This window comes from Eschrichtius robustus, chromosome 4 (genome assembly GCF_028021215.1).
Source record: "Eschrichtius robustus isolate mEscRob2 chromosome 4, mEscRob2.pri, whole genome shotgun sequence".
NCBI classification, from domain to species: Eukaryota; Metazoa; Chordata; class Mammalia; order Artiodactyla; family Eschrichtiidae; genus Eschrichtius; species Eschrichtius robustus.
Window position 1 is genome coordinate 44,641,747 of NC_090827.1, and position 13,700 is coordinate 44,655,446.

Here is a 13,700-nt window from a genome sequence, read left to right on the forward strand (position 1 = left end):
AGATCCAGACTCATCCACCAGAACATGGGTACCAGTCGCCTCCACCAGGAAGCCTACACAGCCCACTGAACCAACCTTACCCACTGGGGGCAGACACCAAATACAACAGGAACTATGAACTTGCAGCTTGCAGAAAGGAGACCCCAAACACAGTAAGTTAAGCAAAATGAGAAGACAGAGAAATACACAGCAGATGTAGGAGCAAAGTAAAAACCCACCACACCAAACAAATGAAGAGGAAATAAGCAGCCTACCTGAAAAAGAATTCAGAGAAATGAAAGTAAAAATGATCCAAAATCTTGGAAATAGAATGGAGAAAATACAAGAAACGTTTAACACGGACGTAGAACTAAAGAGCAAACAATGATGAATAACAAAATAAATGAAATTAAAAATTCTCTAGAAGGAATCAATAGCAGAATAACTGAGGCAGAAAAACGGATAAGTGAACTGGAAGATAAAATAGTGGAAATAACTTCCACAGAGCAGAATAAAGAAAAAAGAATGAAAAGAATAGAGGACAGTCTCAGAGACCTCTGGGACAGCATTAAATGCACCAACATTTGAATTATAGGGGAGCCAGAAGAAGAAGAGAAAAAGAATGGGAGTGAGAAAATATTTGTAGAGATTATAGTTGAAAACATCCCTAATATGAGAAAGGAAATAGTCAATCAAGTCCAGGAAGCACAGAGAGTCCCATAGAGTATAAATCCAAGGAGAAACACGCCAAGACACATATTAATCAAACTATCAAAAATTAAATACAAAAAAAAATATTAAAAGCAGCAAGGGAAAAGCAACAAATAACATACAAGGGAACCCCCATACGGTTAACAGCTGATCTTTCAACAGAAACTCAGGGAGCCAGAAGGGAGTGGCAGGACATATTTAAAGTGATGAACGGGAAAAATCTAAAATCAAGATTACTCTACCCAGAAAGGACTTCATTCAGATTCGATAGAGAAATTAAAAGCTTTTCAGACAAGCAAAAACTAAGAGAAATCAGCACCACCAAACAATTTTAAAACAAATGCTAAAGGAACTTCTCCAGGCAGGAAACACAACAGAAGGAAAAGACCTACACTAACAAACCCAAAACAATTAAGAAAATGGTAATAGGAACATACATATCGATAATTACCTTAAATGTAAATGGATTAAATAGTCCAACCAGAAGACATAGACTGGCAGAATGGATACAAAACAAGACCCTTATATGTGCTGTTAAAAGAGACCCACTTCTAGCCTAGGGACACATACAGACTGAAAATGAGGGGATGGAAAAAGATATTCCATGTAAATGGAAATCAAAAGAAAGCTGGAGTAGCAATTCTCATATCAGACAAAATAAACTTTAAAATAAACCTATTACAAGAGGCAAAGAAAGGCACTACATAATGATCAAGGGATCAATCCAAGAAAAAGACAAAACAATTGTAAATATTTATGCACCCAACATAAGAACACCTCAGTACATAAGGCAAATGCTAACAGCCATAAAAGGGGAAATCGACAGCAACACAGTAATAGTAGGGGACTTTAAGACCCCACTTTCACCAATGGACAGATCATCAAAAATGAAAATAAATAAGGAAACACAAGCTTTAAATGACATATTTAACAAGATGGACTTAATTGATATTTATAGGACATTCCATCCACAAACAACAGAATACATTTTCCTCTCAAGTGCTCATGGAACATACTCCAGGATAGATCATATATTGGGTCACAAATCAAGCCTGGGTAAATTTAAGAAAATTGAAATTTTATCAAGTATCTTTTCTGACCACAACGCTATGAAATCAGATATCAGTAACAGGAAAAAAACTGTAAACAATACAAATGCATGGAGGCTAAACGATACACTACTAAATAACCAAGAGATCACTGAAGAAATCAAAGAGGGAATCAAGAAACACCTAGAAGCAAATGACAATGAAAACACGATGACCCAAAACCTATGGGATGCAGCAAAAGCAATCTAACAGGGAAGTTTATAGCAATGTAATCCTACCTCAAGAAACAAGAAAAATCTCAAATAAGCAACCTAACCTTACACCTAAAGCAATTAGAGAAAGAAGAACAAAAGAACCCCAAAGTTAGCAGAAGGAAAGAAATCATAAAGATCAGATCAGAAATAAATGAAAAAGAAATGAAGGAAAAAATAGCACAGATCAATAAAACTAAAAGCTGGTTCTTTGAGAAAAGCTGTTAAACAAAACGATAAACCATTAACCAGACTCATCAAGAAAAAAAGGGAGAAGACTCAAATCAATAGAATTAGAAATGAAAAAGGAGAAGTAACTACTGACCCTGCAGAAATACAAAGGATCATGAGAGATTACTACAAGGAACTCTATGCCAATAAAATGGACAACCTGGAAGAAATGGACAAATTCTTAGAAATGCACAACATTCTGAGACTGAACCCGGAAGAAATAGAAAATATAAACAGACCAATTACAAGCACTGAAATTGAAACTATGATTAAAATTCTTCCAGCAAACAAAAGTCCAGGACCAGATGGCTCTACAGGCGAATTCTATCAAACATTTAGAGACGAGCTAGCACCTATCCTTCTCAAACTCTTCTAAAATATAGCAGAAGGAGGAACACTCCCAAATTCATTCTACGAGGCCACCATCACCCTGATACCAAAACCAGACAAAGATGTCACAAAGAAAGAAAACTAGAGGCCAATATCACTGATAAACATAGATGCAAAAATCCTCAACAAAATACTGGCAAACAGAACACAACAGCACATTAAAAGGATCATACACCATGATCAAGTGGGGTTTATCCCAGGAATGCAAGGATTCTTCAATACACACAAATCAATCAATGTAATACACCATATTAACAAATTGAAAGATAAAACCCATATGATATATATACGTAATCAAGAAAAAAATGGTTCTGAAGAACCTTGGGGCAGGACAGGCATAATGACACAGACGTAGAGAATCGACTTGAGGACACAGGGAGGGGGAAGGGGAAGCTGGGATGAAGTGGGAGAGTGGCATGGACATATATACACTACCAAATGTAAAATAGATAGCTAGTGGGAAGCAGCTGCATAGCACAGGGAGATCAGCTCAGTGCTTTGTGACCACCTAGAGGGGTGGGATAGGGAGGATGTAAGGGAGATGCAAGAGGGAGGAGATATGGGGATATATGTATATGTATAGCTGATTCACTTTGTTATACAGCAGAAACTAACACAACAATGTAAAGCAATTGTACTCCAATAAAGATATTTTAAAAACAACCTATATGATAATCTCAATAGATACAGAAAAAGCTTTGGACAAAATCCAACACCCATCTATCATATAGACACTCTCCAGAAAGCAGGCACAGAGGGAACTTAATTCAATATAATAAAGGCCATGTATGACACCCACAGCCAACATTGTTCTCAATGGTATAAAACTGAAATAATTTCCTCTAAGATCAGAACGAAGACAAGATTGCCCACTCTCAACACTATTATTCAAAATAAGTTTGGAAGTTTTAGCCACAGCAATCAAAGAAGAAAAAGAAATAAATGGAATCCAAATCAGAAAAGAAGTAAACCTGTCACTGTTTGCACATACATGATACCATACATAGAGAATCCTAAAGATGCTACCAGAAAACTACTAGAGCTAATCAATGAATTTAGTAAAGTTGCAGGATACAAAATTAATGCACAGAAATCTCTTGCATTCCTATACATTACTGGTGAAAAATCTGAAAGAGAAATTAAGGAAGCACTCTCATTTACCATTGCAACAAAGAGAATAAAATACCTAGGAATAAACCTACCTAAGGAGACAAAAGACCTGTATGCAGAAAACTATAAGACACAGATGTAAGAAATTAAAGATGATACAAACAGATAGAGAGATATACCATGTTCTTGGATTGGAAGAATCAGCATTGTGAAAATGACTGAACTACCCAAAGCAATCTACAGATTCAATGCAATACCTATCAAACTACCAGTGGCATTTTTCATAGAACTAGAACTAAAAAGTTCACAATTTGTATGGAAACACAAAAGACCCCGCATAGCCAAAGCAATCTTGAGAAAGAATAGCAGAGCTGGAGGAATCAGGCTCCCTGACTTCAGACTATACTACAAAGATACAGAAATCAAGACAGTATGGTACTGGCACAAAAACAGAAATATAGATCAATGGAACAGGATAGAAAGCCCAGAGATAAACCCATGCACATATGGTCACCTTATTTTTGATAAAGGAGGCAAGAATATACAATGAGAAAACACAGCCTCTTCAATAAGTGGTGCTGGAAAAACTGGACAGGTACATGTAAAAGTATGAAATTAGAACACTCCCTAACACTATACACAAAAATAAACTCAAAATGGATTAAAGACCTAAATGTGAGGCCAGACACTATAAAACTCTTAGATGAAAACAGAGGCAGAACACTCTATGACATAAATCACAGCAAGACCCTCTCTGACCCACCTCCTAGAGAAATGGAAATAAAAACAAAAATAAACAAATGGGACCTATTGAAACTTAAAAGCTTTTGCACAGCAAAGGAAACCATAAACAAGACGAAAAGACAACCCTCAGAATGGGAGAAAATATTTGCAAATGAAGCAACTGACAAAGGATTAATCTCCAAAATATACAAGCAGCTCTTGCAGCTCAATATCAAAAAACAAACAACCCAATCCAAAAATGGGTAGAAGACCTAAACAGACATTTCTCCAAAGAAGATATACAGATTACCAACAAACACATGAAAGGATGCTCAACATCACTAATCATTAGAGAAATGCAAATCAAAACTACAATGAGGTATCACCTCACACCAGTCAGAATGGCCATCATCAAAAAATCTACAAACAATAAATGCTGGAGAGGGTCTGGAGAAAAGGGAACCCTTTTGTGCTGTTGGTGGGAATGTAAATTGATGCAGCCACTATGGAGAACAGTATGGCAGTTCCTTAAGAAACTAAAAATAGAACTACCATACGACCCAGCAATCCCACTACTGGGCATATACCCTGAGAAAACCGTAATTCAAAAAGAGTCATATATCACAATGTTCATTGAAGCATGATTTACAATTGCCAGGACATGGAAGCAACCTAAGTGTCCATCGACAGATGAGTGGATAAAGAAGATGTGGCACATATATACAATGGAATATTACTCAGCCATGGAAAGAAACGAAATTGAGTTATTTGTAGTGAGGTGGATGGACCTAGAGTCTGCCATACATAATGAAGTAAGTTAGAAAGAGAAAAACAAATACCATATGCTAACACATATATATGGAATCTAAAAAAAAAAAAAAAGGTTCTGAAGAACCTAGGGACAGGACAAGGATAAAGATGCAGTCGTAGAGAATGGACTTGAGGACACGGGGAGGGGGAAGGGCAAGCTGGGACAGAGTGAGAGAGTGATATTGACATATATACAATCCCAAATGTAAAATAGCTAGTGGGAAACAACCGCATAGCACCAGGAGATCAGCTCAGTGCTTTGTGACCAGAGGGGTGGGATAGGGAGGGTGGGAGGGTGTTGTAAGAGGGATGATATGGGGATATATGTATATGTATAGCTGATTCACTCTGTTATAAAGCAGAAACTAACACACCATTGTAAAGCAATTATACTCCAATAAAGACGTTAAAAAAATTAAAAAATTAAAAATAAAAGAGGGAGGAGATATATGTATAGGTATAGCTGATTCACTTTGTTATACAACAGAAACTAACACAACAATGTAAAGCAATTATACTCCAATAAAGATGTTAAAAAGAAAATATCATCACACCAAAAAAAAAAAAATGATATTGTTCTATGTATTTGGCTCTACTGTTGATTGGTGTGTAAAAGTTTATGGCTACTGTACACTGCCTGTATTAGTCTTTTTATCATAAAATGCCCCTCTTTCTCTTGCTTTAAAAAATGGTATTCTTCTATGTATTTGGCTGTACTGTTGATTGGTATGTAAAGGTTTACGGCTATGTACACTGCATGTATTAGTTCTTTTATCATAAAATGTCCCTCTCTCTTATTTAAAAAAAAAAAAAGAAAATCAATCTGTTAACTTGAGTTTTAAATTAACTTCACCGTTTTGTATTAATTAACCTACAAATGAGACAGTGTGTACTTTATCTTGTTAGGAAACAATTTGGGACAAGTATATTCCTTGCAAACTCTTTAAATTAAGGAGTACTTTTGCAGATTCCAATCCAAACACATTCTGAAAGCTTATTCTTTCATGCAGTCAACCTTTCCTCTTGGTTTCCATGAAACCACCTTTTCCAGGTTCTGTTCTGATGTTTGTAGTCCCTGAATCTATCTTGCTGGCTGCTTTTGCTCTGTCTGGCCCCCAAGTGGTGATAATCCCCCAAATTCTCATTTCACATAGTGTCCTAGGTAATTCCATTTTACACATTTTCCCTGGATGAAGTCCAAGTCTAAATCCTGAATGAAGATCTCTTTCCTGAGCTCCAGATCATTATTTTTAACTGCCAAAGGAGTATCATTACTTTTGCTCTTGCACTGCCCCTTCAAACTCAAAATGCCCAGAAAAAAAAATCCCAATCCCAATCTATTCTTCTTCCTGCCTTTCCTATGTGGAAACTTCAGAAGCATTTTCTATCTCTTTCTTTGTTGAGTAAATTCAACTGATCAACATGTTCCTATGGATTCCGTATCTGAATCAATTAGTAAGTATGTCCCCTCCTCCCATCCTCACAGCTTCATCCACATAACAGACCTTTGTCAGCTGTTGTCTAGCTTAACTGGTCTGTCTGATGCTGGTTCTCTGTCTTGCAAGACATCCATTACCAGCTGTCCTTAAAAATAAAGATCTGAGCATGCACTCAACTGCTTACACTTTTATATAGACTACAGAATAGAGTACAATTTCCAGTATATGGCATATAAAGTTCTCTAAAATGTGCCTGTGACCTACCAGACTCTTTTTTTTTGTTGCTTTGTTTTGTTTTTCAGATCACTGAGTGAGATTTTTCCCCCAGTTTTATTCAGATATAATTGATACATAGCACTGTATACGTTTAAGGTGTACAGCGTAATTTGACTTACATATACTGTGAAATCATTACCACAATAAGTTTAGTTAACATCCATCATTTCACGTAGATGCAAAAAAATGAAAACTGTATTTCCTCTTGTGATGAGAACCCTTAGAACCTACTGTCTTAACAACTTTCCTGTATGTCTTACAGCAGTGTTAGCTGTAGTCATCATGTTGTACATTATATCCCCAGTACTTATCTTATTGGAAGTTCGTACGTTTTGACTATCTTCCTCCTATTCCTCCACACCCCCAGCCTCTTTTTTATAATCCCACATTCAAGTGCTTCTCAGGTGCTCTGTACCACTTGTTACTTCCAAATATATGAAACACCATGTCCATGTCCTTCCTCATGCTTCTTGCCTGGAAAACCTTTATTCCCTTTTCCATGGGGACTCAACAGACTGGGGTTCCAATCCCAGCCTTGCTGCTTATGAGTCATGTATTTTGGAAAAGATAATTAACATTTCAGCCCATTTCCTACCTTGTATATATAACTGCTTTTTATTTTTTCTCTCACAGTCATAATGAGTATTCAATGGAGTGTAACATTGCTCCTGGCAATAACTGCTCTTTGACCTTGAATATTTATGCTACAGAAAGTGAATTTTTAAACATTTAAATTTGCCTAGGACTTTTTTGTTGCTCGTTTTTATTTAAAGTCCCTGAAAAGACTAACTAAATCTTTGCCCTAAAGTTTTATAAGACTTACATTAATATCGATTACCAACTTAAGCAGGGATAAATCTCACCCCATCAGTTATAACTCAAGCAGTGGAGAGCAGTGATTCAAATCCCATCTCTGCATGCTCACAACTAGACGTGTTATTTCACGATTGTGAGTTGGAACTTATTTTATATTACTATTTTAAGTTTCTAAAGTGTTTTTTCTGTTTTGTTTTTGTAAACATACAGGTATATACTCTAAAGATTCATTCACATGATACAGTAAGAAGCCCTACTATGACCATTCACACAGGCAAGAATCTCAGTTCTACATTTACTGGCTGCCTATTCCTGGCAAAAGACTTTATATCTCTGAATTTTAGTTTCCTCACTCTGTAGATCTTAAGTCTGTTATGAGAATTCAAACGGTAAAGTAGGTGCTCCATAAATGGCACCTATTGTGATTATTACTATGCTTCCTGCCATGGGTTATTAGGGCACTTGATTTTCGAGTCCCCTGAAAACAAGAACTGTTTCATGTGTCTTTATATCCCCAGTCTCATGCTTGGTAAATAGTTTTTAAAATTCAGAAATATCAGTCAGACAGAACTAAAGAACTAATTTGTCATAGTCTGTCCACTGAGTTTTCCTGTATGTGGCTTAATATGAGAACTAAAAATTATTTAATGCATTTATATTGAGTAGAATCACAACTGACAATACCTTCCTCCCCGTCATTTTATACTGTAAAAGAGAGAGCTAGAATTGGGAATATCTTCCTCTGTCAGACAAAATAGTGAAATACAAAAGTTAAAAACAAAAGTTAAAAGGTAAATGACATATTTTCCAAAACATTCACTAAAGGTTTAACAGGCTGGGGAAAATCCTCCTATTTTTCTCACTGCCTTAAATGTCAGGAAAAGCACTAAAAAGGCAGAGAAGCCACAAGGGGGCAGGGAAGGGGGAAAACCTGGAGACGCAGGGGGTTCAAAATGTTCCCTTGCCTCGGTGACAGTGGAGACTGTGTGTGTGTGTGTGTAAGCATGAGTGTGGTTGCCCCTGAGTCTCTCTGTGGCAGTGTGTGCAGATTTCATCTTCTCTCAGTTCCTGCTTCTCCCAGCTTAAATTCATGAGGAATTGGAGAGGGGCGCTTTTAAATATTGGGACCAATTTAGATGTTGGGAATGGGAACGTTGAAACTGTGACTCAAATAGGAAAATGCTGAAAGGAGTTAAATTTAATTGTTAATTATGCTCCATTGAGTAAGAACATTGTAACAGAAAGTCATTGCAATCAGGAAATGCTTAGTTCCTGGAGCATAGCAGACCTTCAAGAATCTCTGAATTTGTAATCACTCAGGTGGCAACTAGGCTGAGATTTACCTGCAGTCATCTATGGAGAGAAAATAAAAAGCTTTACATTTAAAATTACTATAGATACAATGTAGCAGGAATAGATATAACATATTTATACAATTGATTTTAATATATTTATATAGTAAGTATCATGACAATTGATTACACTAAAATAATCCTGAAAAAATTATACTAGTTAACACAGGGTAAGGTCTTAAACTAAACTTTTAAAATACCTTTGAAGTAATATTTTGAAATATATTAAACAAAAAGAACTAAAAACTTAATCAAACGTTTAGAGTTGGGAAGTTTTTCAGAGTTAAATTAATCCAGTCCACCCAGCAACAGATCCCATTTTAATTGGCTCTTGCTACTCAACCACAGGAATACACTGCACTTTCTTCATATAACATGTAAGTAGTCTGGCCTAGGAGAATATTGACACTTGGGTATCTTGTATTCCTGTTTTTTCCCTCAATAGAAGGTCTGCTCTGTAGCTTGTAGGGTGGAAATAGTGTGACTTGGCATTAGAACACCTGGTGGTGAGACCATGATTAATGGTTAAATGGTTCTGTAACCCTGAGTGAGACACTGCATGTCCCTTGTCTCATTAGTGAGTGAGAAGAGGCCTAACTGAACTTCTCTGGAGGTGACCGTGAGGATTAAAGGAAACACTGTCTGTGCATGGCCTTTCGGAAGAACATACAAATACAAGGCAGACTGAAATGCATGATAAGGAAGTCAAGCCTCCCTTTGACCCCAGGCTTCCCAAGTGACCACCTCCCCAGAGACAAACAAGGTTCACAGTTTCTTAGGTTTTCTTCCCGAAGTCGTCCAACTTTATGAGTGTGCTTTTACTCAAAGAGGCCTGCAGGGTAAGCACTGTGGGGCAACAAAGCAGAATAGCCGGTCAAACGGATCTGAGTCTTGGACAAACCTGTAGGCTCTGGTGTACTCATAATCCAGAACTGCACTTGCTGTTAGCACACCGCTCAGCGTGTCCATCTGGAACACTTGTCCTTGTTTGCTGGAGAGAATAGAATACTCGATGAGGCCGTTTGTCCCACTGTCCTGGTCTGTGGCAAAAACCTGTGAGGAAGCAACTCCTCCATTAGGTAAGGATTGAATCTGCAGAATGGGTTAAGCCTGTTTTTCAGAGAAATGCATTATGAAAGAATCACATTGTCAAACACACTTTAAAGACAATGACCAAAGGAATATTAGCCATGGCTGAAGCTTACATTTATATTAAAGTGGATAATGGGTGAGAAGACTATTCTGCAGATTCATTGAAAAGATTTCCAAGTAATTTTCAGTAGGAGTACTGCATGTTTTGCGCTAAATGAAACAAAACCTAGATTTAGTGCTAACAAAGTTAGATCCTGGTGATTTATTTGATGAGTTGTCCAAGTACTAGTGTTGAAGATAAAACAAAAGTTCTGTATCACTCTACATTGAGATATATTATTTAGTCTGCTTTACATTTTAATCACAAACTAATTCTATTAGTGGATTCAAGATCTTGTTTAAGAACAAGCTGACAGATTAATTTCTTTCTATTTATTTTTTTTTAATATTTATTTATTTATTTATTTGGCTGTGCCGGGTCTTAGTTGTGGCATGCAGGATCTTTTAGTTGTGGCATGCGGGATCTTTAGTTGTGGCATGCAAACTCTTAGTTGTGGTATGCGGGACCTAGTTCCCTGACCAGGGGTGGAACCCAGGCCCCCTGCATTGGGAGCATGAAGTCTTAGCCACTGGACTATCAGGGAAGTCCCTCTTTCTATTTATTTTTATCTTCTAGGCCCCTCAGCCTTGGCCTGAGCTCCCATCCCCTGTCATCACTTTCCTGGGTGACTGTACTGATGTCCTAGTGGGTTTTTGCTTCTAACTCCCTTCCTTTTCAATCTATCCTTCACACTGCTGCCAGAGTTCTCAGGGGATCCAGAACCTCATCAGGACCTCATCAGGAGGGCACACACCAGCTATTTGGTACAGAAAGGCAGCAATAGACAGTTCCCTTTGAGATCACAAGAAGAGAAACTTATCTGCATACCAGCAGAATAAAGTCCATCATATCCCCTAGGCCGTACATTTAAAAGAGTTACAGAGAGTAGGCCTCCCAGGAGGCGTATCAGTTAGGGTCTTTGGATGCCAGCAACACAAATCCACTATGGCCAACTTCACCAGGAAAGAAACATAGCAGAAAGACAGTGCCCAGGTGAAGCACAAGAACCTGAACAGCTCTAGGGTACAGCTTCTTTGATCTATTGCCATCAAGATGAATCAGCTCTAATATGTCTCTATCTGGTGTCCTACCACCCAAGATTCAAATTCCAGGGAGAATAAGTCTCTATGGGACCGACGCAGTTGACAGCAGCTTGTGGCAGGGTGGGGTGGGGGGGAGGTCACCACTTTGACCGACAATCCCACCAAGACTGCATCTGGCAGAGGAGGGTCAGTTCCTAAAGGGAGTTTGTGGGCCTGCAACCAAAAGGAGGGCACATAGGCAGTGTGGTAGCAAAAAGCAAGAACTCCAGAGCCTTCTACATTCCTGTCTATCTGAACAGGATACAGGCAAATGGCAGTTCTAGTTTCCTGGAAACTAAATGATCTAAAAATACGAAGAACAAAGTTCCTTGTATCCATCTCTGACTGGGCCTTCTCGAAGGTTTTATCACCTGAACCACTGGCAGGTCGGGCTGTCTCCCTGTCGGGTGTACATGGGCTTTAATGGGGCCCTCACTTTCACATATTCCACATGAGTGGTCTAGCTCTGTCCAGGTTAGCATGTGCGACAAAGCGTGATGCACCAGCGCCCCAGGGAGGAGTCCTCTGTGACCAAGCAGGCCCCGCAGTGGAGCTGGAGGCATCCATGATCCCCGCTGAACAGGCGTCACTGGGGGTGCGGGGGCTGAACAAGAGAACGCCTTCACCTCCTCACCTTCCTCTTAAGCATCTCTGTCATGGCTAGAGTAAAGGTGCAGCACTTCTGGAACAGGCTGGAACCTGGAACAATTAGGCTCCAATCATACAAAATAAATGGGCAGAAATAATGTAGGAAATCCCGGGGATCCTGGACGATGTGGGGAGAACAGAGCTAAAACTCCAAGACAGCTGAGCCTCTACTGGTCTTGTTTGCACCATCAGAGGTGAACATGTGCATCTGAACTGGGCAGGAATCAAAGGAAAGTGTCTTTATATGTTCAGGTGAAGGTAGCTGCACAGTAACCTAGGGGATCACCTGGATCCCTGCCCCCATCTACCCCAGAGAGAAAGTCATGCGGTGCTGGGTCATGGCAGTGGGGTTACAGAAGCCAAAGGGAATGTCCCACTAGGCTGCTGACTGTCAGGATGGGGGTTAATACCCATTTCCTATGCAGATTCCCAAGAGCCTGTAGGTGTTGTAATGTCCAGGTTCTTGAATTCAAAGAATCGGTTCAACCATGAAGGGAAAGGTGAAAATGGGCACCAGTCCCCGAAGCAGGTAGAGTCTATCAAGGATGGGTGGGTTTGGAGCCTGAACAAGAAGACTGCCATGTGAACAGACCCTCTTTTTTCAGAGCATGGGGTTTTCTCCTGAGATAGGGCTGGTCTTGAAACAGCAGATCTATGACTTTCACATGAGACACCTGCAAACCCAAACCAGGGGGCCCTTCCATGTGTCTGTGCTGCTGCCATGCTCATCTGGCTGCAGCTCCACCTGGCAAATGCCTGCTCGCCCTTTAAGACTGAGTGCAAACCTTGTTCTTCATGAAGACTGACGCTCTCCTCCAGGAACAGTCTGTGCCTCCTCTTTTCTCTCATGACATTCAACATACACTTCTATTATAACATTAGTGATTTGCATTTAAATTGTATACTTAGTCTTCTGACTTCCCCACTGAATTGTACACGTGTGTAAGGTGAGCTGCTTTATGTGCCCCTCTAGATTCCCTGCTAGTGTTCTACGGGGGCCCTAGAGAAAGCAGGTGGGTCTAACCGAGCATGAAATGGATGGGGGAAGGAGAGTGAGCTCAGAAACTCCAGACTTCCTTCAACCTAAAGTTCCATACAGTGCATCAAATATTGTATATGCCAAGGAAAGATTTAAAATTTAATTCACACTCCCCCACACACAACACATTTCTGTTACCTGTATGATGTGATCATTGTAGAACTGGCCCTCAGACACTGATACTTGGTAAATGCTTTGCCCAAAGCACGGTGGATGATCATTCACATCTTTGATGAAGACTGCTACTTTGCTGTAGGCTCTATGCCCCCTACTTTCAGCTAAAACGATGAGCTGAACTTCATTTCTGACTTCAAAATCCAGAAACTTGGGTTCTTGCACAGTGAGTTCTCCTATTTTTATTTCCAGAGAGAGAGAAACAAAAAAAGGAAAATTATTTTATTTAAAAAGTCTCAAATCACCTTTGACCCATACACTCACATGCTTACCTGTCCCTCAGCTCCTCCCACTGGCTGGGCCCCCTTTCCTAGTGCCTGGCGTCATTGTGAAAAAAGATGAGAACAGGCAGACATTTACATGGTTCAAACATGTAGGAGGGAAAGAAGCCATGAATATCTGAAATCTGGGCGCTCTCTCTTAAGTCA

The 13,700-nt window shown here is 39.2% G+C and overlaps 1 protein-coding gene across 1 annotated transcript in view; it reads right to left on the minus strand.

The window, feature by feature from the left end:
- The window catches only part of DCHS2 (dachsous cadherin-related 2), a 298,713-nt gene that overhangs the window by 15,347 nt on the left and 269,666 nt on the right, over positions 1 to 13,700 (minus strand). Inside the window, exons 16-17 of the mRNA XM_068542087.1 lie at positions 13,237 to 13,448; positions 10,039 to 10,190 (exon numbers count right to left, since the gene is read on the minus strand). Coding sequence (XP_068398188.1) covers positions 10,039 to 10,190; positions 13,237 to 13,448 — 364 coding nt within the window. The remainder of the gene's footprint in view (positions 1 to 10,038; positions 10,191 to 13,236; positions 13,449 to 13,700) is intronic.